The sequence below is a fragment of the Pyrus communis genome, chromosome 11, assembly GCF_041283825.1.
Source record: "Pyrus communis isolate YQ-2024b chromosome 11, ASM4128382v1, whole genome shotgun sequence".
NCBI classification, from domain to species: Eukaryota; Viridiplantae; Streptophyta; class Magnoliopsida; order Rosales; family Rosaceae; genus Pyrus; species Pyrus communis.
This window is the reverse complement of record NC_142575.1, coordinates 12,814,555-12,838,729: the sequence shown is the minus strand read 5'-3', so window position 1 is coordinate 12,838,729 and position 24,175 is coordinate 12,814,555. Positions and strand designations below refer to the sequence as shown.

The window sequence follows — 24,175 nt, the reverse complement described above, 5'->3', positions numbered from 1 at the left end:
CGTAAAGCGAAAAAGGTATGCTTCAATTTATAAACATTAATCTGTCGAGTTCACGTTTGCATTGCCAAATTTCACAAGCAATACACATTACGCACTCGACTTTGTAATTGTGAATCAAGTTAAAGCTTTGGTTCAAGAGACTTGGTTTCTGTTGATCAAAAATGTCTTGGATCGATGAGCTTTCATGAGATCACAAGACTGGTAACAGAAAATAGGGCTCGACACATTTAATTGATTCTTATTTTGTGAGGAATTAATTTCACACAAGCGTAGAACAAGTGTTCCTGCAACCAAGAAATGAAAAGGTAGTAGATTTTGTCACACCAGTGTGGTGTGAGTCAAGAGCTCTTTGATGCCTAAGAACATCTTTAACGGAGATGTCAAAATGTTCAAATCAGCAATAACGGTAACAAAAGACAGTATTAATGTTTTCTAACCGAGAAGTTAAATCTGATGTGGTATGACATGGATTGACATCTCTCCCCCTTACTGCCAAATTTGATAGCACCTTCAACTTTTTTAATTAATTATTAAATGCTTTTTATTAATTTTTTATTGATTTAAACCATTATCCTTTTGTTTCTTTCCATTCTCAATGCAAAGAAAATACATATGAATTATTATTTTATGTTTAAAATTTGACATATCGGTTGGAGATCAAAAGTTTAAAAGATGCCAAAGTGCCACGTAAGCCTTCAAATTTAAATTTTAGGTTTAAAATTTGACATCTCCTTTGGAGATGGTCTAAGGACTTAGCGGATGGAATGAATATAAAAGCTCTTTGTTTCTTGGTAAATGAACAATTACTTTGCATTAGCATGTCTATGTATAATGGCAAGTTTGAACTTAAAGGCGATTCATTAAAGCACTTGTATCGTTTCGTGACTAGTTGGTTTAACCCTTTTATCTCTCACTCATCAAGTTAATAGACGTTTGACTTGTGACATGATGGAAGAATCAAATTAAGAGTTGCGTTTAGGAAAGGCTCTTAACTACATCAAACGCCTTGCGAGTTACGACTAGGCACGATCGTAAGGATTGTTATAAACTTTAATGATTCTACAAAATCGTTCCTTGTCTAATCATGTTAGGCTAAATCATTCATCATGCCTTAGACCATCTCCATCCTTGGGTTAAAATCTAAAAATGTTAGCCTAGAAACTTTAGATTTTAACCCAAAAACAATTTTTCTCCTCAAACCCTTCCAGGTTAAATATTTAGCCCAAGATGATTAAAGAATGAATTTCAGATAATTTCTTTCTTAAGGTAACTTTAAAAAAAAAAAATTATGTAGACTATCTTAATTTAATTTTATGAACATTTTAACTTTAAAATATTTAGATTCCAATAAATATTAAAAATCACTAAACCGATACCATGAAACCCGTGAAACATTACTAAAGAATATGAAACACATAAAATAAATTTTTTTAATTACTTTAGCCATTAAATTTAAATTTGGACCGTTAGATATATATATATATATATATATTTTACTATTGGATTTGATCAAATTAGATCTTATTTTTGGATTCAATTAATTTATAAATATAAAACTATATATATATATATATATAATGGGTCAGCCACACTAACCCAGGAAATCTCAAGCTAAATTTGCCCATAAATGAGTTTTGAGTTTTAACTTAAATTTGGCCCAATGGTTGGAGCAAGTTGGGATAAATTTAAAACTTAAAATTTGAGTTCTTCTCCAAATGTTGGAGTAGGTCTTATTAGGTTTTAAGGAAGGTGCTTCGCTTTGCTAAGCCACTAGGCTCAATATTCTGCTTAGTTAACGAGGTTCGTTGCGTTGGATTACACGTATCCAGTACACGAGTTTGACAGAAGTGTCTCAACTGCAAAGCGAGAGGTCACGTCTAGTCTTCATTTGATACTAATCCAAGTGCGTGTATGTTTGGATTCATGCAAGTGCTAGAAGAGAATGGGTAGTATGATTCACACTCATTTTTATTTCTTACCGACCCAAAATTGAAGAGCACCATACCCTTTCATTCCTATAGACATGCTCTTGGAGTATTGGGTTTTAGTACTTTTCCCTCAAGTGTGTGTTGTTTTGGGAGATGAGACGTCAAGACGTCAATTTAGGCGATTACATAATGAATATGAATATTTTTTTTATTTTTTTTATCAAACGATAAATTTTGTTAAATGAACCACTAACATAGTTTAAAACCATGCTGTCAAAGAATAAAACCAGAAACCATTAAATTATGATTAAATATTTACAATGACCAAGCAATAGCATTATCCCTCCCACACCACTCGCCAACCAACCCCGACCCAAATTTCCCAAACCACGAAAAGTAAAATGACCATTACAACCCTGACAATAACGATATTGACGGCCGCCTCCTCTCAGATCTTCTGCAGCTTCTCCGCCTTGACGACCGGGTTGGCCTTGGCGATCTGCTCCTTTCCCATCCCTCTGAAATCGAACCCGCACGCGTGCTGCTCCGGGTACCTGTGGGTCCCACAGAACGTCATCCCGCACCTGCACTGGAACCCCATCAACCCTACGCGCCGCCGGCACGTCATGCACTTGTTTGCATGCGCCCCTGCCGACGGCGCCGCCTCCTTCTCTTCTTCCTTCGCTTCAATCACACGCTCCACCCGTGCCTCGTGCGTGGGCGAGACGGAGACCAGCGGAGATGAAAGCGGACATGAGGAAGAGGGGGAAAAAGAGGAGGAGATCAAAGTTTGGTTGAGCGCGAGCGCCTGTTGTTCCTTGAGCTGCAAGTCACGGTAGCATTTGGAACACAAATTCTGCGTCGTCGGACTTCCGAAAAAGCCGCAGTTATTAACGCATAGTTGCGGTGGCTGGCAGCGATGCTCTTCCGCCATTACGATCTCAATCCTCTGCAATCCCAAAACAATAAGGAAAACAAAACAATTATTCAAAAAATTTCCGGATCAAATATCCGAATCCGACCAAAATCTCGACAAATCATACAAATTTTCGCCCAAAACAAACAGATCCAATTAATAACACAAACAAAATACCTGTTTTGGACACGGAATTAAGAACGCGATCGCAGAATCGATTCGTTTGTTGACGAATTTGGAAAGAAGAGGAGGAGAGAAAACCCAAGAGAATTGTAAGGGTGAATGTATTTATTGAGAGGAAAGCAAAGACAACAAAAACAAAGAAGAAAGAGGAGAAAAAGGAAAACCAGGCGGTCCCTTGGGATTGGGATTCCTGGTCCTCAAAGGAAAGAAAATTCCAGAGAGCTTCTCTCTTTCTCTCTCCTTTTTTTTTTTTTTTTTTTTTTCTCTCCAACCAACCGCTGGTTTCCTCTCCCAATCTGTATTTTTTTTTGGTTAAACATCTGTTTCTTTTTAATGCGCGTAAATTATTAAAAAAAAGGGGTTTTTATTGAGGCCATTCAAGTTTTCAAATAATTAATTAAAAATTCCTTGGTAATTAATTATTTAACTATTATGTTGACCTGACATTCGTGTCATTTTCGTTTCATACCCAATAACTTAATAGGTCGTGTCGTGTAATACCCATTAAAGTAAACGGGTAATATGACCCGACCCGAAATCAACCCGTTAATATTATTAGGTAATATGACCCGACCCGTTCATGAAAGTTGTAACGCTTTTCATTAGTAGTGATTACAATTTTCACACTTCTACAATAATTATTATTAATTTTGCACTCAAATAAAAAACATTGTTCATGAGATTTGGATAGTTTTAAAAATCTAAACGACCATGTAATCATCGTCTCAGCGTTAAGAATGCAATTATAAACATTTATTATGCTTTCATATCTTTCAGACTTATACATTAATGATTATGAATTTTGTTTATTTTGAACTCCCTTCAAAATACTATTCATGAGAGTTTGTATGGTTTTAAAAATTCAAACGATCATATACCCATCCTCAAAGCGTAAGGGATGCGCATTGACTACGAGCGTTTGCATATTTTTTTTCATATTTTTCGCACATGTAAATTAATTATTATAATTTTTAATATGTTTAGTATTTTTAAATTACTTGATATTTTTATTTTTAATGTGTTTTATGATTTTTAATACACTATAAAAATAAATAAATAAATAAAACTTAAATTTTAAAATTTATATAGAATAATAATTAATAAACAATATATACATATTCATTATATATATTGTATTTTATACTAAGTTTTTTTTTAGTAGTTTAAAAAATTAAAATCATCAAAATAATTTTTTTCTTATCGTGTCGAAACAAGTTACCCACGTGTCATTCTCTTATAAACCTGTTAACGACCCGTTATTAACGGGTTATTATCGTGTGTGTGACATCCCGTCCCGGGATTATTAAAACGTACTAGTGAAATGACATTTTAGCCCCTAGTTCGTTTCGTTATTCTGTTGGTGGGTGGTGTGGTGTTGGCATGTGTTGGGCCACACACACACACACACATACACTGTCCCTATCTCTCTCCCTCTGTCTTCTCCCCGTCTCTCTCTCCCCCGAGCTCCCATTTCCACTGTAAACGTACGGACGCACACCAAGAACCATTATACCGTAGCAGATCGAGGAAACCAAGGGTGCAGTTGTGATCGTGAGGTCGAGGGGAGCACGAATATACCATTTTCAGGTAGGAACTTCGACGTTTTCACGTCGATTTCATAAGCTCCGATTTGTGTACTGTTCATGCAAACTTATTCTAGCTTGTTTTTGGACTTTTGAAGCTTGTAGTTGTGTTCGTGAGGTCCCAAGGAACCTCGGAGTGTATCGTTGGACGGAAGTGGACGTCAGAAAAGCTTGGTTCGAAGTTGGCCGAGTTTTGAGTTTTGTGACAGGTACGATCGCGTGGTTTTTAGCTTTTAAAAGTTGTATAGCGTGATTCTACTAGTCTAGGGCTTTCTTTTGGTACAAGAATCATAAAAAATGGTTGAAAAACGAAGGAGAATAGTGAGTTTGAAGTTTTCCCAGTTTTCCGGTGACCGGAGTCCGGCGAGGGTAGACCGGAGAAGAAACAGGAATATTCCGTTAAGTTTAACGGAATATTCCTAACGGCAGTAACGGTATCCGGTTAGGTTTAACGGAATATTCCGGAATTTTGACGGAATATTCCTGACGGCGTCAATTGACACCGTCAGTGTGCATGGCACGTGGCCGCGCGTGGGGGCGCGTAGGTCTGTGCCTATTTCGGCGCGTGGGGGCGCGTGAGGGGTCCAAAAATTATTTTAAAAATATAGTTGTGATCCTGAGGTTGTGTAGAGCACGTTGGTATATTCATTTGTCCAATTTGAGCAATGTATGAGAAGTTATTACGAGGAGTTGGTTATGTGCTTTAAAGTTAACGTTTTTATAGCTATTTCGCATATAGGTGACACGTACCCCGAGGACGAGCGTGCACACGCGAGGCAGGGGGGCTACGACCCTTCTACATACCAGTGAGTGGGCTTTTGGTTTTCCGTATATACCTATATACTAAATTTTCCTAGAACTTGAATAAATATTTATTCATTATGCCATGCATTACATTATCGTTTTTCGTGCATCGTTGGGTACGTTATTAGTTGCATATATTTATACATATGCATATTGGGTGTTGTGGACGCACAGGTAAGTGCCAGGTAAGCGTTGTTCATGTTTATGTTTCAGTAATGGTTTGAGATAGTTAGAGAGCTCATAACCTGCACCCCCGGTGTTAGTGCTCCCGCCCGTGGCCAGGGCACAGTCCTTCACGTGATGTTCACCTCCCGCACCTTATGCTTACCTTGGATTCAAGGTAGGTGCACAGTCCTGTCGTACATACCACTTTAGGTGGTTCCGACTCGTAGGTGACCTGCGATTATTCGCCCAGTCTTCACGTGATCGTAGCACTTGTTTACACCCAGGCCTGTCGTATAGACCACTTTAGGTGGTTCCGACTCGTGGGCAAGTTTAGATATTGAGATTGAGATTTGAGCTCTAGATGCAGCCGTACAGGTCACGTTAGGTGACTCCGGCTGGCAGATTACATGATATTGATATGTTTATACCTGGGCACTTGCATATCGTTATGAGATTTCGGCATGGCATATTATCGAGCATGATTGATATACCTTTGAGCATATTTGGCATATGTATTATGTGTATATATTTTCTGGGAAGTATACAGGTTTTACGGCGAGGGGTTAGAAAGTATTTTATAAATGGTTTTCGAAAGCTTTGTTTTTGCCCACTCACACTTTTGTTTTGCGCCCCTCCAGGTTCTAGTTGAGTAGCGGTTCCGGTGGTTTCCCAGAGGGCTTGTTCGGCACTTCTGACAGACACCTATCATTGTAGGGTCACCTTCGGGTGAACTATTGTCGCATATTCTTCTTTTGGACTGCTGTTGTCTGGCTCTGAATTTGTGACTCACACGCTAACACTTATTTAGTACTTTGTTTGCTAGTTTAGTTTTTAATTATTAGTACTTATATATCATTACTTTATTAGCTTCCGCACGTGCACATGGCTACGTCACCTTTGTGTGACGGCCAGCACGCTCCGATCTCGGTCGGGGTGTGTCAGTTTGGTATCAGAGCCAGGTTTGGCAATCCTGTGTCCTTATGAGTATTCTAATGGTTTTGGTGTCTTCTGTCAGAATTATGCCGCCTCGTCGGGAACCACGTCGTACTTCTGAGTCTAACTTCCCCGATGTTGCTCAGTTGGGGGAAGTTTTTGCTACAGCCCTTCAGTCTGTGTTGCGCCCTCCCCAGAGGACTCCTCTGGAGACTATGTACAATCTGAAGTTGGATAAATTTAAGGGTAGTGAGGGGCACGAGGGCGCAGAGCGCTGGCTAGAACACATAGAGAAGACTTTCCGTGTGCTGCATAATCAGGGGAACTTGCCTATGGAGAGGTGGGTCGAGACGACCTCATGGTTTCTGGATACGGAGTCGGCAGCTTGGTGGGAGTAGGAGCTTCGTAGGTTGACTCCGGATCAGAGGACTGATTGGAATGTTTTTACGGATTTGTTCAAGAGAAGGTATGTGCCCCCTGAGTACATTGACCGTAAGAAGCAGAAGTTTACCGAGCTAAAACAGCGGAAGATGTCAGCGAATGAGTACTACCGTAAGTTTACGGACTTGTCTCGTTACCATCCTGATGTCGCTGGTAATCCGGCGGAGATGCTTCGTCTTTTCCGTTTGGGCACCAGGACGAAGTGGCGTTCTATGGCGACTACTGTCCACTGCGAGACTTACCGAGACTTCTATGAGATACTGTTGAGGATCGAGGACTCTGAGAATATGTCGAGCGACACTGATGAAGAGAAGGACAACAACCAGAAGAAAGATGACAAAGGCAAAGGTCAGGCATCGCTCGGGCCCCGTCAGACTCAGAACTTCAAGAGGGGTGGTGCTAGCTTGAGTTCTTCGAGTGGTGGCTTCAGTGCCACTGGACAGGGTCGTGAAGGTAGATTTTCTGGTGGCGCTAGAGGCCAGAGGCAGGGCGATGGTGGTCGAGGCAGAGCCCCTATTTGCCGCAGGTGTAACAACCGGCATTTCGGTGAGTGTAGACGTGGTAGCAACGGTTGCTTCACATGTGGACATGTGGGACATAGAGCGGCGAATTGTCCCCAGGGTCAGCAGCAGCAGAAACCATAGCAGACCTTTATGCCACCACCTGCACCACTCCAGCAGATCCAGGGTCCTAGTAGCTACGGCCAGACGGGTCGAGGTGGTGCATACCACTATCAGGGTGATGCTGTCCCTTATGCTCTGGGGCAGTATCAGTATCCCTAGGATCCCTATTCCCAGGGTGGCTATCCTCAGTATTCGGGCGGCTATATGCCGTATCCTCCAGCTCCAGCGGGTGGTTCTCAGTGGTATCAGGGAGGACAGTATCAGCAGGGGGAGATTGCCACTAGCAGTGCTGGGTCTTCGAGACAGTCGGGTCAGCCCAGTCAAGGGCGTGGTGCTCAGGGACGCGGCGTTCAGGCGAGCAGAGGCCGCGGCGGGCGTCAGCAGGGACATGGGCGTCTTCACAATATTTCTCTGCAGGACGCTCAGAACAACCCAGACTTGATTATGGGTACGTTGAACATTCTTGGTTGTTTTGCTAGAGTCTTAATTGATTGTGGAGCTACACATTCCGTAATTTCTCATACGTTTGCTCAAATGACGCAACCTCGCCCCACACCTCTAGGATATGATTTAGAGTTTGTTATGCCTAGAGGAGAGAGTTGCGTTATAGATTGTGTGTACCCAGGATGTCCAGTGATCGTAGAGGGTGTTGCTCTGTCAGCCGATCTTATCCCGTTAGATATTGTGGACTTTGATGTGATTCTAGGCACGGATTGGTTACATTTCTATCGTGCTAACATTGACTGTTACGGGAAAGTAGTTACGTTTCACCGACCTGGACTACCTGTGGTTACTTTTGTTGGTGAGCAGAGTGGGGTAAGATATGGCGTTATTTCGGCGCTGCGAGCGAAAAAGTTGTTATCTAAGGGTTGTCAGGGGTATCTAGCTCATGTGGTGCTAAATGAGGCTGTTCATAACAGAGTGGAGGATGTGAGAGTGGTCAGACACTTCCCTGATGTTTTTCCCGAGGATTTACCTGGTTTACCCCCAGATCGAGATGTGGAGTTCACTATTGAGTTGATTCCAGGTACTAATCCTATTTCTTTAACTCCTTATCGTATGGCTCCCGCGGAGTTAAGGGAATTGAAAGTTCAGCTGCAGGAGTTAGTGGATAAGGGATTTATCCAGCCTAGTACTTCGCCTTGGGGCGCTCCAGTGTTGTTTGTGAGAAAGAAGAATGGAACTTTGAGGCTGTGCATCGACTACAGGCAACTGAATCGAGTAACGATTAAAAACCGTTATCCATTGCCTCGTATCGATGATTTGTTCGATCAGCTGAGAGGTGCTTGTGTGTTCTCTAAGATTGACCTGAGGTCTGGTTACTATCAGTTGAAGATTAGTAGGGATGATGTCCCTAAGACGGCGTTCAGGACTCGTTACGGTCATTACGAGTTTCTGGTTATGCCATTTGGGTTGACGAATGCACCAGCTGCCTCTATGGATTTAATGAACCGGATGTTTCAGCCTTATCTGGATAGATTTGTTATTGTCTTCATTGACGATATTCTGGTGTATTCTAAGTCGAAAACGGAGCATGTTCGACATCTTACTTTGGTGTTGAAGAGGTTGAGGGAACACCAGCTATATGCTAAGTTTAGCAAGTGCCAGTTCTGGTTAGATCAAGTTGCGTTCTTGGGGCACATCATTTCTGCTCAGGGTATTCTGGTTGACCCTCAGAAGGTGGCAGCTGTGGAGAGTTGGGAGCAACCGCGAACCGTCACTGAGGTGAGAAGTTTCCTTGGTTTGGCGGGGTATTATCGGAGATTTGTTAAGGATTTTTCGGTGATTGCCTTGCCACTGACGAGATTAACGAGGAAGGATGTTAATTTTGAGTGGGATGATAGGTGTGAGCAGAGTTTCCAGCAGTTGAAGCATTGTCTCACTCATGCGCCTGTTTTGGCATTCCCAGACGATAGTGGTGATTTCAAGGTTTATAGCGATGCTTCCTTGAATGGTCTGGGATGTGTATTGATGCAGCATGGTAGGGTGATTACTTATGCTTCGCAGCAATTGAAACCCCATGAGTTGAATTACCCTACACATGATTTGGAGTTGGCTGCTATCATTTTTGCGTTGAAGTTATGGAGACACTATCTTTACGGAGAGAAGTGCAGGATCTTTACAGATCACAAGAGTCTCCAATATCTTTTTACTCAGAAGGAGCTTAATCTTCGTCAGCGGAGGTGGTTGGAGTTGCTCAGCGATTACGATTGCACAATTGATTATTATCCTGATCGTGCGAACGTAGTGGCTGATGCACTTAGTAGGAAGTCACAGGGCCGTATTAATGCGTTGTACGCTAGTCGTGCTCTTCTTTTGGTGGACTTGCGTGCTACGGGAGTAAGGCTAGAAGCCGAAGATCGAGAAGTGGCGCTACTTGCTAATTTCCAAGTTAGGCCAATTCTTATTGATCGGGTGCTTGAAGTTCAGGTAGCTGATCAGGAGACTCAAGAACTTATTCAAGCTCGAGAGCAAGGAAGGAGGCGAGGCCTCGGAGTTAGTGATTCGGATGGCATGTTGATGCTAGAGGGTAGAATGTTCGTGCCTAATAGTATGGAGTTGAAGAAAGAAATTCTTGATGAAGCACATATCTCGGCTTACGCCATGCATCTAGGAGCTACCAAAATGTATCATACCATTCGACCATTTTATTATTGGCCGGGTATGAAGAGGGAGATAGCCGAGTATGTGAGCAGATGTGCTGTTTGTCAGCAAGTTAAAGTAGAGAGGAAGAAGCCGTTTGGATTATTGCAGCCGCTTCCCGTTCCAGAGTGGAAATGGGAAAATATCACTATGGATTTTGTGTACAAGTTGCCGCGTACACAAAATGGCTTTGACGGCATTTGGGTAATCGTTGATCGGCTCACTAAGTCGGCTCATTTTATTCCAGTGAGAGAGAAGTATTCTTTGAGCCGTTTAGCGGAGTTGTTTATCTCGAAGGTGGTGAAGTATCATGGTGTCCCAGTGAGTATTGTCTCGGATCGTGACCCACGATTCACATCGAAGTTTTGGGTGGCTTTCCAGGAAGCTTTGGGCACGAGATTACTTTACAGTACGGCATATCATCCACAGACAGACGGGCAGTCAGAGAGAACTATTCAGACTTTGGAGGATATGCTGCGAGCTTCGGTGTTGCAATTTGGTGATGCTTGGCACCAGCGGTTAGATCTGATAGAATTTGCCTACAACAACAGTTTTCATTCGAGCATTGGTATGTCGCCATTTGAGGCCTTGTATGGCAGAGCTTGTCGTACACGGTTGTGTTGGTCAGAGGTTGGAGAAAGAGTTTTAGTGGGTCCGGAGATTGTCGAGGAGACTACTCAGAATGTTCAGGTAATTAAGTCTAACCTGAAAGCAGCTCAAGACAGGCAAAAGAGTTTAGCGGATCGGCATGCTACGGACAGAGTGTATGAGGTCGGAGATTGGGTATTTTTGAAGCTTTCACCGTGGAGAGGTGTTGTGCGATTCGGAAAGAAGGGGAAGTTGAGCCCCAGGTACATCGGACCATACATGGTCACAGAACGAGTTAGTGAGGTAGCTTACAGGTTGGAGTTGCCTCCGGAGTTGGCTAGAATGCATAATGTTTTTCACGTGTCTATGCTCCGACACTATGTTGCTGATCCATCTCACGTGATACCTCCTCAACCATTAGAGATTAATCCAGATTTGACGTACGACGAGGAACCGGTGACGATCATTGATTGGAAGGAGAAGGTTCTGAGGAACAAGACGGTGAACTTAGTGAAAGTTTTATGGAGGAATCATTCAGTTGAGGAAGCTATGTGGGAGACAGAAGATCGGATGAGGGATTTGTATCCTCGATTGTTCTTTGACCACTAGGGGTTATACTTGGTTGTTTTGAATTTCGGGACGAAATTCTTTTAAGGTGGGAAGGTTGTGACATCCCGTCCCGGGATTATTAAAACGTACTAGTGAAATGACATTTTAGCCCCTAGTTCGTTTCGTTATTCTGTTGGTGGGTAGTGTGGTGTTGGCATGTGTTGGGCCACACACACACACACACATACACTGTCCCTATCTCTCCCCCTCTGTCTTCTCCCTGTCTCTCTCTCCCCCGAGCTCCCATTTCCACTGTAAACGTACGGACACACACCAAGAACCATTATACTGTAGCAGATCGAGGAAACCAAGGGTGCAGTTGTGATCGTGAGGTCGAGGGGAGCACGAATATACCATTTTCAGGTAGGAACTTCGACGTTTTCACGTCGATTTCATAAGCTCTGATTTGTGTACTGTTCATGCAAACTTATTCTAGCTTGTTTTTGGACTTTTGAAGCTTGTAGTTGTGTTCGTGAGGTCCCAAGGAACCTCGGAGTGTATCGTTGGACGGAAGTGGATGTCAGAAAAGCTTGGTTCGAAGTTGGCCGAGTTTTGACTTTTGTGACAGGTACGATCGCGTGGTTTTTAGCTTTTAAAAGTTGTATAGCGTGATTCTACTAGTCTAGGGCTTTCTTTTGGTACAAGAATCATAGAAAATGGTTGAAAAACGAAGGAGAATAGTGAGTTTGAAGTTTTCCCAGTTTTCCGGTGACCGGAGTCCGGCGAGGGTAGACTGGAGAAGAAACAGGAATATTCCGTTAAGTTTAACGGAATATTCCTAACAGCAGTAACGGTATCCGGTTAGGTTTAACGGAATATTCCGGAATTTTGACGGAATATTCCTGACGGCGTCAATTGACACCGTCAGTGTGCATGGCACGTGGCCGCGCGTGGGGGCGCGTAGGTCTGTGCCTATTTCGGCGCGTGGGGGCGCGTGAGGGGTCCAAAAATTATTTTAAAAATATAGTTGTGATCCTGAGGTTGTGTAGAGCACGTTGGTATATTCATTTGTCCAATTTGAGCAATGTATGAGAAGTTATTACGAGGAGTTGGTTATGTGCTTTAAAGTTAACGTTTTTATAGCTATTTCGCATATAGGTGACACGTACCCCGAGGACGAGCGTGCACACGCGAGGCAGGGGGGCTACGACCCTTCTACATACCAGTGAGTGGGCTTTTGGTTTTCCGTATATACCTATATACTATATTTTCCTAGAACTTGAATAAATGTTTATTCATTATGCCATGCATTACATTATCGTTTTTCGTGCATCGTTGGGTACGTTATTAGTTGCATATATTTATACATATGCATATTGGGTGCTGTGGACGCACAGGTAAGTGCCAGGTAAGCGTTGTTCATGTTTATGTTTCAGTAATGGTTTGAGATAGTTAGAGAGCTCATAACCTGCACCCCCGGTGTTAGTGCTCCCGCCCGTGGCCAAGGCACAGTCATTCACGTGATGTTCACCTCCCGCACCTTATGCTTACCTTGGATTCAAGGTAAGTGCATAGTCCTGTCGTACATACCACTTTAGGTGGTTCCGACTCGTAGGTGACCTGCGATTATTCGCCCAGTCTTCACGTGATCGTAGCACTTGTTTACACCCAGGCCTGTCGTACAGACCACTTTAGGTGGTTCCGACTCGTGGGCAGGTTTAGATATTGAGATTGAGATTTGAGCTCTAGATGCAGCCGTACAGGTCACGTTAGGTGACTCCGGCTGGCAGATTACATGATATTGATATGTTTATACCTGGGCACTTGCATATCGTTATGAGATTTCGGCATGGCATATTATCGAGCATGATTGATATACCTTTGAGCATATTTGGCATATGTATTATGTGTATATATTTTCTGGGAAGTATACAGGTTTTACGGCGAGGGGTTAGAAAGTATTTTATAAATGGTTTTCGAAAGCTTTGTTTTTGCCCACTCACACTTTTGTTTTGCGCCCCTCCAGGTTCTAGTTGAGTAGCAGTTCCGGTGGTTTCCCAGAGGGCTTGTTCGGCACTTCTGACAGACACCTATCATTGTAGGGTCACCTTCGGGTGAACTATTGTTGCATATTCTTCTTTTGGACTGCTGTTGTCTGGCTCTGAATTTGTGACTCACACGCTAGCACTTATTTAGTACTTTGTTTGCTAGTTTAGTTTTTAATTATTCGTACTTATATATCATTACTTTATTAGCTTCCGCACGTGCACATGGCTACGTCACCTTTGTGTGACGGCCAGCACGCTCCGATCTCGGTCGGGGTGTGTCAGTGTGACCCAATAATGACCCGATTAGTTATCGTGTTGATCCGAAACCTGTTATTTTCTTGTCGTGTTAACATGTCGTGTAAGAAATTGCTAGATCTACTACTATGGGTGGCTCAGTAGTCTATGATAAATTCCAGACTTGTATTTTACATGGTACGTTTTGAATGTAATCTCAGCGCTGGTCAATCCCACGATGATAATCAGGGGAGACTGAAATGTAAATCTTCCCGGACCTTGAAAGGGTGGACAACCGTAGCAAAGTCACCAGTTTTTATTTTTTTTATTGTATAGATAACTAGCAGAGAGCACACATTTTGTGTGTGTGAACAATTTCTCTTAATAAGTGCATATTTTTTTTATGTACTATACTATTATTAAGAGAAGCCTCATTGTCAACTTTTTTCTCCTTTTTTTCCTATTTTGTCCTCCTTATGTAAATATTATGTACGAAAAGTGGTATTAAGAGAAACCTCTTTGTCAACTTTTTTTCCCTTTTTTTTTTTTCTATTTTGTCCTCCTTATGTAAATATTGTGTATCTAAAATGAGGGTAAAATTGGAAAAATAAGTATATGATTGTCATTTTCTAAAAAAAAAGAGGGTAAAATAAGGATTGTCATTTTGTCAAAAGGTGCAAAATTACTATTTTGCCCTCATTTTTGTTAATAATATGTATCAAAAGTGAGGGAAAAATAGGAAAAAAAGGGGAAAAAAGTTGACAATGAGGACTCTCTTAATAATAGTACTAGCATATGGGCACACATAAAGTGTGCGAGAAAATTTTTTATTTTTGTTTTTGAAATAGAAGGAGAGAGGAAGGGAGTGATAGAGAATGTGAGAGTGGGAAGTTTTTATTTTTTTTATAATAATTAGAGATATGTTAGGATCACATGCATGTGAGGTTTTGAAAAAAAAAAAAAAACAGTAAAATTTGATTTTGTGAAATTACATTTTTACCCCATATTTCTTATTCATGTTTTAATTAGAAAGTTAAACTGGTAATTTTATAAAAATTTTGTTGACAATGAGTGTTTTATTAATTAGTAGAAATAGAATAGATAATTATTTAATCAAATTGGTGGAAGTCGTTTAGGCCACGGCAGGGCTTTTGATAGTGTATTCGCATGCCAATTTGGACCAGCGCGGTATGGCCCGACCCGGCCGCTCGTATCGTTTTCATGTGGGCCTTGGTGGGGGGGCTGGAGTGGGTCCCGGGGTTGAATTTTTATCATCCGGGTGTTGCTGGCCATTGAAAGTTACAAAGCCTACTACTGGTTGCAAGTGGCAACGCTCGTAATCATAATCCTTGACTGTTATTTATTGGATATAACGGTGTCACATGCACGACAAAATCTTGTATGGAGTTACATGTGTACTGATTGTTATGTGCGGCCGATTACGGCAAGAAATACGAGAATGGCTTACACATGACGAATTTATTATCGCATGATGTTTAGTTTTAATAGAATGAGAGTATGACAAACGCTTTCACATATTTTAATTTGATTAATAAAACGTCACTGTGACGGTAGATTTGTGGTCTCTAGAAGTATGTAAAAGATGATGAAGAATAATCTAGAATGTAAAGACATATTAGGTCTTTGGGCGATTCAAGGTGAGGACAAAATGTTTTGACCATCTGTGCGGACAACTATATAATGGTTGAGAAGGGATGAACTTAGGAGTATAATCGAATTGTTATGACCGGTGCAATTGAAAATTTTTAAATTTTTTTTATTGAGTTGGTATCTTTCGTCTAGGGAGGGAAAAAAGGAGCAAGAGGGAAAAAGGGGTTGTTGGGCGCGTGAGAGAAACAGAAGGGAAGAGAGGCAGAGAAAGGGAGCTGGAGTTTGGAATGGGTTTGAGGTGGATTGAAGTTGGATTATAGCTCTGACACGGTAATCCTATAACTTTAATTTTTTTTTTTTTTTTTGTTTAGTGGGTGTGTGTTTTTTGACAGCGAGAGCAAGGACAGAGCTAGGATTTTTTTTGTTGGGTGGGCTAGCTGAAATTAGTTTCATAAAATGATATGTTTATTTATTTTTGCTTATATAATGATCAATATAAAAGAACAACCATAGAATATAAACTATTCTCAAAATCATAACCCTAACTGACAAAGTTAAGGACCAAATAAATAATTAACCTACTAAATAAATCTAGTATAAGTAAATAAAGAAATTAATAACGTACCAAATGTTACATTCATTGGAAAATTACAATGAAAAGTAAGGAATTGCGGAGGTAGGAATTTAATGGTGGACTAAAAAAGAAATTCTTTTTCTTTTCTTGAGTAAGAAGCATAGTGGCTAAATCACATAGGATAAATGGTCTTTTCTTTAACATATAGGATAAAAGGAGGGAGGGGAGATGGAACTAATTTGTTATTTTTTAGCATAAAAAATATAATTTATTACCTATCCTCTAGTAAATATACATGAATAATATTGGAATTGAGTGGGCTATATAGGCTACATGCATTAACATAAGCTATTAAAGCATATGTTTAAAAAGGATATTGCTATTTGCACACCCATTTTTACTTCCCATACACCCTTATTAATTTTTTTTTTTCCATTGATCTTCTTCAATTCATTCAATTTGAAGGCCGAAAATTGAAAGAGATGTGTGAAAAATAAGAATAAGTGTGTGAATAACATTACACTCATAAAAAACTCCCTGGACTACAACCCACCTTAGCCTTGTGGGTGGCTCCGCCCGTGAGCAAGATGAGAGATTAGGATTATCTCCGCCGGGAAAGAGAGGCAGAGACACAGAGGTGGTGAAGGGCGGAGGTGGCAACACATGTTATCATTGATTGTTATTTGTTAGATATAACAGTGTCACATGCATGGCAAAATCTTGTGTGGAATTACGTGTGCGTTGATTGTTATGTCTGGCCGATTATGGTGAGGAATACGAGAACAATTTACATGATACGAGTTCATAATTATATGGTATTATGTGTTAATAAAATAAAAGTACGAGCAAAAACTTCCACATGTCTTTAATTGATACCAAACACCACCGTAGCAATAAATTTGTAGTGTTGAAGAATACGTAGAAGATGACTAAGGATAACCCAGTATGCAAAGGCATTTAAGGTCTCCTCGGGGCCACCCAATTGTTATTTTCACAGAGGTCCACAAACAAGGCCCGCTAGCAGTAGGATTAAGCCCCAGACTCCGTCTTCAAGCTTCGGACCTCTCCACGTAGGTGACCAGACTCCTCCGTGTCTTCTTAAATTCAAGGACCACGCCATCAGCAAGGAAATGGACCACATGATCGTATATGAGCGCCATAAAGCGTAAAGGCAAGGTACTTCTCACAAAACGCAGTTACTATAGAGACAAATGACATGGTGGTACATCTCGTGTTTTTATATAAGTGATGTACATAACCTGAAAAATTGTAGTGATCCGTGATAAACTATACCATATTCTGATCACACTGAAAAATCTTTCTTCCGCAAGACACTAACTGAACCAGCGTCCTATTTAATGCTCAATTGTTTGGTTCAGAAGTCAAATCCAGCGCAATCGCACAAATCTATACACGCATTATCTGTTGACAGCCTTCAACTTGACACCCCTGTATTCAACCTTTCTCTCAAGCCTCCTCTTGGCACTAAAATTGAAAGAAAACTCGGAGCAAATCACGTGCTGACCTCAGTTAGACTCATTTTAATTTTTGACACCAACAGTTTCCACCTTCTTCGATCTCCATCGTCTCCACTTTCATCGCAACCACCATTGAAACCATTTTCGTCCAGATTTTCAGCCACCATACACCACAACGTCGTTCTCATTTTTTTTCGACATTGACGAGGAATCATGGAAAAGTACATGAATCAGGTTTTAATAATTGAATACTTTGATGCAAGTACAAGGTGTGCGCAACAATAAATTACACAACTTCACAGTTAAACAGTAACAAGTAACCAAATGCACATGTTCAATCCAACCTCGACGCAAAGCTTACCTGGTGCGTGGAGCTATCAAAACCTACGATGTCTACATTCCAAGAACCATGTTGCTGAAAATGTTTCGCCTCTTCATATTTTATGTCTCGCCCGACACCAAGACCATCTTTTCTTCGGATTTCTCTGCTGTCTTCCATCTTTCGCAGCCAAAAATGGACAGACTTAAAGCCTGCCTCTTCTAAGTAGTCTTTGATCTCGGGCAGTGACCATCTGTTCTTCGGATTTCCCCAATTGTCTCCAAATGATTCAGAAGTTACCAGGAACAGGTTATACTTATCAATACTTCATAACGAAGCCTACACTCAATATTTTTTTCATGATATAGAATACATTAAAACTGCAAATATATGACTTACAGCCTCCAGCTGTATGAAAATGCATGTCGAGTTTTCCTCGACTGCTTTTGGAGATGGAAATGGAGGTTAATCCTTGTCTTGCATTTGATGATATCAAATTCAGCGTGTTCCCAAACGTACTAGAAAAGCCAATAGAAATTTAAACAATTATGAAAGACATCTTTGATAGTAAACAATAGTTACAAACTTACAAGATGATCTCTGCAGCACAGAGGTGAGACCACATAAACTCAGATCCCTAGATATTCTTCAGAAACCAAAACTATATTCTGTTTTTTATACACCACCACTGGGATTCTGAAGGAGTGCAAATGATGCGACAATAAGTAAGGAGTATTTGAATTGAAGTTTTGTACTGTAAAATTGGCAAATGTCCCTTGAAGCCTTGTCTTGCATTCCGAGGATGTACCACCATACAAATCCATTACAAATATCCCACCTTTCTTTGAAAAGGCATCAAGAGCATGCTTGGTATACAGAACCAGTTCAGCACGTTGATGGAGACAACAACAGCTGTAGTTAAAAGCACACACAATCCTCTAGCAGGCAACAGATGGTTTCTCAAGGATTTCTCATGATGTGATGAAGAAGAGTCCTCTTGAAGAGTAGATTTCAATCCACCACTCTCCAAACCATCTCCGTTCTCAGTGAGTGAAATGTTTCTCCACTGCTTCTCGGCTCAAACTTAATTAGTTTGGCCTCAATAGATTGCAAGACATTTCCATGAAAGAGGGACATTCTGCAATGTCCATCGAACGCAGCTTTATTTATGTTATTCTCCATGCACCAATTTAACGCTTCCGAGTCCAAATGCAATCCTACAACAGTCCTGGGGTCAGTCTGGAGATCTGTACTGTCAAACACAGAGTTAGTTTTCAGTCTTTAAGACAGTGCTGGGAACTATGACAGAGAACATAGACTTTTTACGTATGAAACTGGCCAATTTGCTCTCCACAGTGGGGATAGATACCTTAACAATAATAGAATATGAATCTGGCCACAAGGCACTACTCTAGTTATTTATAACAGTTGGCAGAATTTTGAACGTGTACATATATATGACCATGTGAACATGTCAACCAGGTTGTAAAATTACCATTTCTTCTTTTAAGTTTCAACTAATTTGCGTTAACTCATTAGCACTAAATCTCCTCATATGGCAACTGGGGAGCTGTTGATCGAATTACCAACCCCTGCAGCTTTCGATATGACAACTAACCATGCAAAATATTACTGGACATGATGTTTTTATAAACAAACAGTTTTAATGAAAACCTAGTGGCAGCAAGTCCTCAACAAAAGACACCAAAATCGAAACAATAAAGCTTCCAGTTAGAATGCAAATATGCGATAACTAGTTTAAAACCTCTGTTCAGATATGTCAATAAAAAGGATAGTAATGTACCTAAGAAGGGCAGTGCCGCGGAAATCTTCTCACAGATGAAGAGGTAACCTCCCACAGTCCCACCCACAAACATCAAAACGAACTTCTGCAAATAGCTTGTCTCCTTTCGGCGACTGCATATAATCTTTTTGGTCAATAAATTAGCTTGTCTTGTCAATTATTTTACTCCACATCTACACCTCATCTACACCGCATATACCTTGTCTTGTCCATTTGCTAACTAGTTTGCCAACCAATCCATTTAGAAACAAAGCATGGAAGGCAAAATTTGCTATCCAATTTGCACTTTTATTGTTTGGGATTTCACTAATACAATGATGGTGCATTTTCGAAGATATGAAACCCTAAAATAATGGGGTAAGTCTCATCCCTTTTGGCGTCTAGTCTTGAAGAGAATCTCAAGGCCAACATGCTAATGCCGACTGGGTTTACAGCAATGTGTGGAAAAAATTTGATTTTGACGTGGTACAATACTGGGTATGTTCCAATTTTTGTTTCAATTCAATTGTAGAAATTTCATAAAATTTTCCCAAAGTGTGCACACGACATACATATGCTGTGCAAGTTGCGTAAATAAGGTTTGCATGTCTTGCGCATGGCATATTATACGATATTATAAGGTGATATGCATATTATGTACATTTAATGTGTATTTTGTGTGCATGGTATGTGCTTATAACAAGGATACATAGTACGCATGTTTATAATCATAAAATACTTAGCTAATACATTGCACAACAATAAAATGCCATATAATCCCATTATGGTTGACGCGGTTCCTTTCCTTCACTAGTCGACGAGAATCCTTAAAGTCCTTGTTGTGTTCCTCCTCTATTTCGGCCTTTTCGGCCTAAGAATGCTCGTACGACTTAATATAGCCTCGACGCTTCTAGAACAATTCAAAATTTAGGAATGTGATCCCTTCTCCAAATGTGTCAGCAGTTGTTTTTTGCTTGCTTGCACAATAGATCGCTTCGTTGGCTTCACCGTTGAGGTCCATAAGCTCTTTTTATGCCTTCATTAGCTCGTAGTTCCTATACTTGACGACGCCCGTCTCATAGTCGAGTCTCACGCGGACCTGATCTATACTTTTCAGCAGCGCCTTCGAGTCCACAGAGCTAAACGATGATGTAGGATTTGGCGTTGGCGACCCTGAAAGTGGAGGAGGTTCCATGTGTGTACCACCCATGGAACTCCGCATTAAAGCCCTTAGTTTCATGTGGGAATTTGGACATGTTTGTGTTCTCAATTGTTTTGGCTAGTTGAGAAGTCTAATTTTTTAGGAGGGTTAATGGCTATTGCAACTATGTGTGAAAGGCATATTTATATACAAGTCTACCATGATGAGGATAAAATCAGTTGGGTAAAAGAGGGAATGTGTTGGAGGTGTTTAAGTGGTGAGGATATGATGCATGTGACCTTCAAAAGTTGTAAGAATCCCCACTAGTACTTTTTTGTCCTCCCACTTGGAAGATGCTTCCAAATGTTGTTACTTCATTTCCAACATAAAGGTTAGTGTGTTATCAAATCTCATACCCCCTACATCATGATGTGCATAGGTTGGTCCACGCATATCTAACTATTTTGTTCAACAACACATGGGTTCGAAACTTGGAGGTCTTTACATCTTTTTCTTTTTGTTTCTTTCTAAACCCATTGGTATGGCCTCAACTCAACGTTTGAACTTTGAAGGACCTTTTGAAACCCAAAATCCAACACCTTGTATATTCTGATAACAATATACAAGCACAGGGCAAATCGTATGGAGATGACAAATGTGCATGTCATGTGCATATTATGTGCATATCATGTGCATGTCATCTACATATCGTGTACAATTTCTTTCATATTGAACTAAGACTTGTAATTCACAAACATTTTCAAACAAACACCGATTCCAAATTGAATTCACAAAAATTTGCAAGTTCATAACAAAATTAACAAATATTGAGCATTTTGTAACAACCCCACAAAGCCAAATCTACCAACACAACTCCATAAATCTTCAATACCCTTGACAAAATTAAAACGCAAAACTCTAAGATTGAAACCTTGAAATCTAACATAACAAAACCCATAAACAAATAAAGATCTCCAGAACAACACATTTCTAGCCCTCTCTTCCTCATCCCTCTTTTGTTCAACTTCCCATTTCTGCAAATCCAAAAAACATAATTGAACAAATAAGTAATTAGTTGCAGAAATGGAGACAATGACTGAGTTAGAAAGAGAAAGGGATGCGAGAGAGAGAGACGAACGGGATGGCAGTTACAAAACACTTCTATTCCCATTTCAAACTACGAATTAGAGTTGCTTCATATCTCAAAATCTCAATGCGGGTCATTCATATTTCTTATTATTCTTTTGCTTCACTCTGAAATATACGTTGTTTGTCAATTTGGTAGGATAGATTAAGGGCTTAAATTGGAGATTTTCTACTTCCTTTCGTAGATAAAGGAGTTCATCTTTTGCCTCTTTAGGTAATCAGTGGGTGTTCTTGTTTGGATTATATTTGAACATTGGGCTTAAATGAAGGATGACCCAAGGATGCCAATTAAAGGAGGACTTGCCCGAGGCCCAGCATTGTGCCCAGGGGCAAATTGAAGCCTTCTCAGCCAAATACAAGCCATGTGCTTACCATTGAAGTGACAAGTGATGGAGACTAACCTACTACCAGCCAAAAAGCACTTTCTAGTGGCATTTCAAGTAAAAAGCTCATGACTCACTACCCTCAAAGTGATTTCGAGCAAGAACAAAGTTATAACAGTTGGGCTAATTTGCCTATAAAAGGAAGAAGAGGCCCCAGAGACAAGGACACTCAACCAATCAAACAAACATACAAACTCTGCTCTCAAGCCAGATTTGCATCCAAAAGTTGAAATCAACCCAGATTCAGTCCTTTTTAGTAACAAGCTATCTCTTGTCTAGTATAAAAGCTTTGATATTTCCTTCAATGATGTAGTATTGATTCCCTTGTGTAAACTTGTTTACCGTATTGATTCCCTTGTGTAAACTTGTTTACCATACATCCCTTTTTAGCATATAAACCCTGTAAATACAAAGAAAAGTGACTGCAAGAAGTTCAATCTTGCCAGATAAGGTGCAATCTTGCCCGAAGCTCTTTGTTTGTTTTTCTAAATTAGTAGATCTATAGCTTAATACATTCTCCAACATGTATTCAAGTTATTTCCATCTGTTTTCCTATTTTAAGGGTCCCATTTACATATGGATCTGGTTAGTTTAATGGATATGTTTTCATTAAGAGCAATCTAGGACCAAATAAATGACTTCAGGGGATATGGACTCCCTTCATTCGAACATACAAGACCATGAACTAAAAAGTCCTTGTTTATAAGGTAAGAAAAAGAACTTAATGTGGACTTAACCTATCCACGACAATTTTTTGATAAACAAGAAGTTTGAAGTAACTTGGGGCGCAAGTAATCGACTTAAAACACACTTGTTCTACATCTGCTATAATGAGATAGTAGTGGCATGCCTAGCACTTAGTTAGTTTTGATTACGAACCTCAAGGCTCACACCTAAGGCCCCACAAAGGCACATTTCAAAACTAATTTTGTTCTCTTCTTGTAGCACATCAACAAGCAAGAGCCCGACTACATATCCAAAGTGCCAATCCCTTGGGGAGCTGTGTTGAGGTCCGAGGAACCTTCTCCAAAGAAATCTTTGCCCAAATAGTTCTCTCGAATTGTTCCAAGTTTCCAACAGCTTCTATTGTAGCTAAATTGGCATGTCATTGTTTCTGTTTTGTAACATTAATGAAACTATTAAACCCAATTAGCCTAGGGCCTTTATGATTATTCATGGGTTCTATGTGTTGTTTCCCTAGATGAGGGGGCTCTAAACTCTTGAGATTTCTCGGATGCCTAGTTCATCATACAATTTGCATCTCTAAACAACCAATTACACCATCACCCAATCACTGAAATTCAAAATTCAACGACCATCTGATTCTTTTCATAGATTACAGCAACCCTAATTCACTGGATTATTGATTAAACAAATAAACCACATAAAACTGCCATACACTTTAATACATCAGACAAACCAAAATCCACCAAAACTTTGCTGTGTACAAATATAGTCAGATTAAGAAGGGGAGAAATGATATCCTTAACAATAATTTATTTTCTAAACGAATTACCACTATGTTTTAGTTTGCTCCTAAATTCCAAGCATGTAGTGAAGGAAGATTTGTGAAAAACAAGTTCATTTGAGCAACATCAACAACATGCAATTAACAATTAAAAGGCGGAATCATGTTTATATGCACTCAAAAACAAAACTTAACCCATGAACTTCAAAGCCTAGTAGATAGGTGAACCAAGACTCAACTCAAAACAAAGTGAGTTGAGAAATCAATACCTTTGTAGATTCCTCTTTGCATAAGCAAAGGCTAATCACCCAAAGAGAGGGCCTTCATTCCTTGCATCTTAGATCCATGGATTTGGATGGATGAAAAGGTTTCTCCAAGTTCCCAAAATTGAGAACCTCTAAGTCTCCACACCAAGGTAAGATTGGAGAAGAAATGAGTGACCTTGAGGAAGTAAGATTGCTAGATGTTTTCCTCAAGGGTGGCCGGCCATTTCTAGAGAGAAAGGAGAGTTTGTGTTTCTCCAATTTCCCCAAAAAAAACCCTTAATGAATTTTGGCTATTAAGTCACACTTATACCTTAATTCATTTGAGTGGCAAACTTGTAAATAAGTCCAAAACCCACTCTTTCTCTAAA

At 40.3% G+C, this 24,175-nt stretch overlaps 1 protein-coding gene, 1 long non-coding RNA gene and 1 pseudogene across 3 annotated transcripts; 1 reads left to right on the top strand and 2 right to left on the bottom strand.

The window, feature by feature from the left end:
- Positions 1-2,209: 2,209 nt before the first annotated feature.
- On the bottom strand, positions 2,210-3,366 carry LOC137743457 (zinc finger A20 and AN1 domain-containing stress-associated protein 3). Its single transcript, XM_068483349.2, has 2 exons — positions 3,022-3,366; positions 2,210-2,877 (listed from the first exon to the last, which is right to left on the bottom strand). Exon 2 carries the CDS (start codon positions 2,860-2,862, stop codon positions 2,377-2,379), a length of 486 nt encoding a protein of 161 aa, XP_068339450.1. The 5' UTR covers positions 2,863-2,877; positions 3,022-3,366; the 3' UTR covers positions 2,210-2,376.
- A 975-nt stretch (positions 3,367-4,341) lies between these two features.
- LOC148692918 (uncharacterized) lies at positions 4,342-13,553 on the top strand. Of its 2 annotated transcripts, none has more exons than XR_015953637.1 (4): positions 4,342-4,614; positions 4,709-4,819; positions 5,350-5,416; positions 13,383-13,553. It is a non-coding gene; the product is annotated as an uncharacterized LOC148692918 (long non-coding RNA). The 2 variants fall into 2 exon arrangements; XR_015953636.1 differs by lacking the exon at positions 13,383-13,553 and adding an exon at positions 6,218-6,420 and having other exon boundaries at positions 4,343-4,614.
- Positions 13,554-17,635: 4,082 nt separating this feature from the next.
- Positions 17,636-19,543, bottom strand: LOC137743014 (uncharacterized; annotated as a pseudogene).
- Between the last annotated feature and the right edge of the window lie 4,632 nt (positions 19,544-24,175).

What these genes read in the sequence shown, in the direction of transcription:
- LOC137743457 (XM_068483349.2), bottom strand. Translation starts at nt 2,862, where the DNA reads ATGGCGGAAGAGCATCGCTGCCAGCCACCGCAACTATGCGTTAATAAC.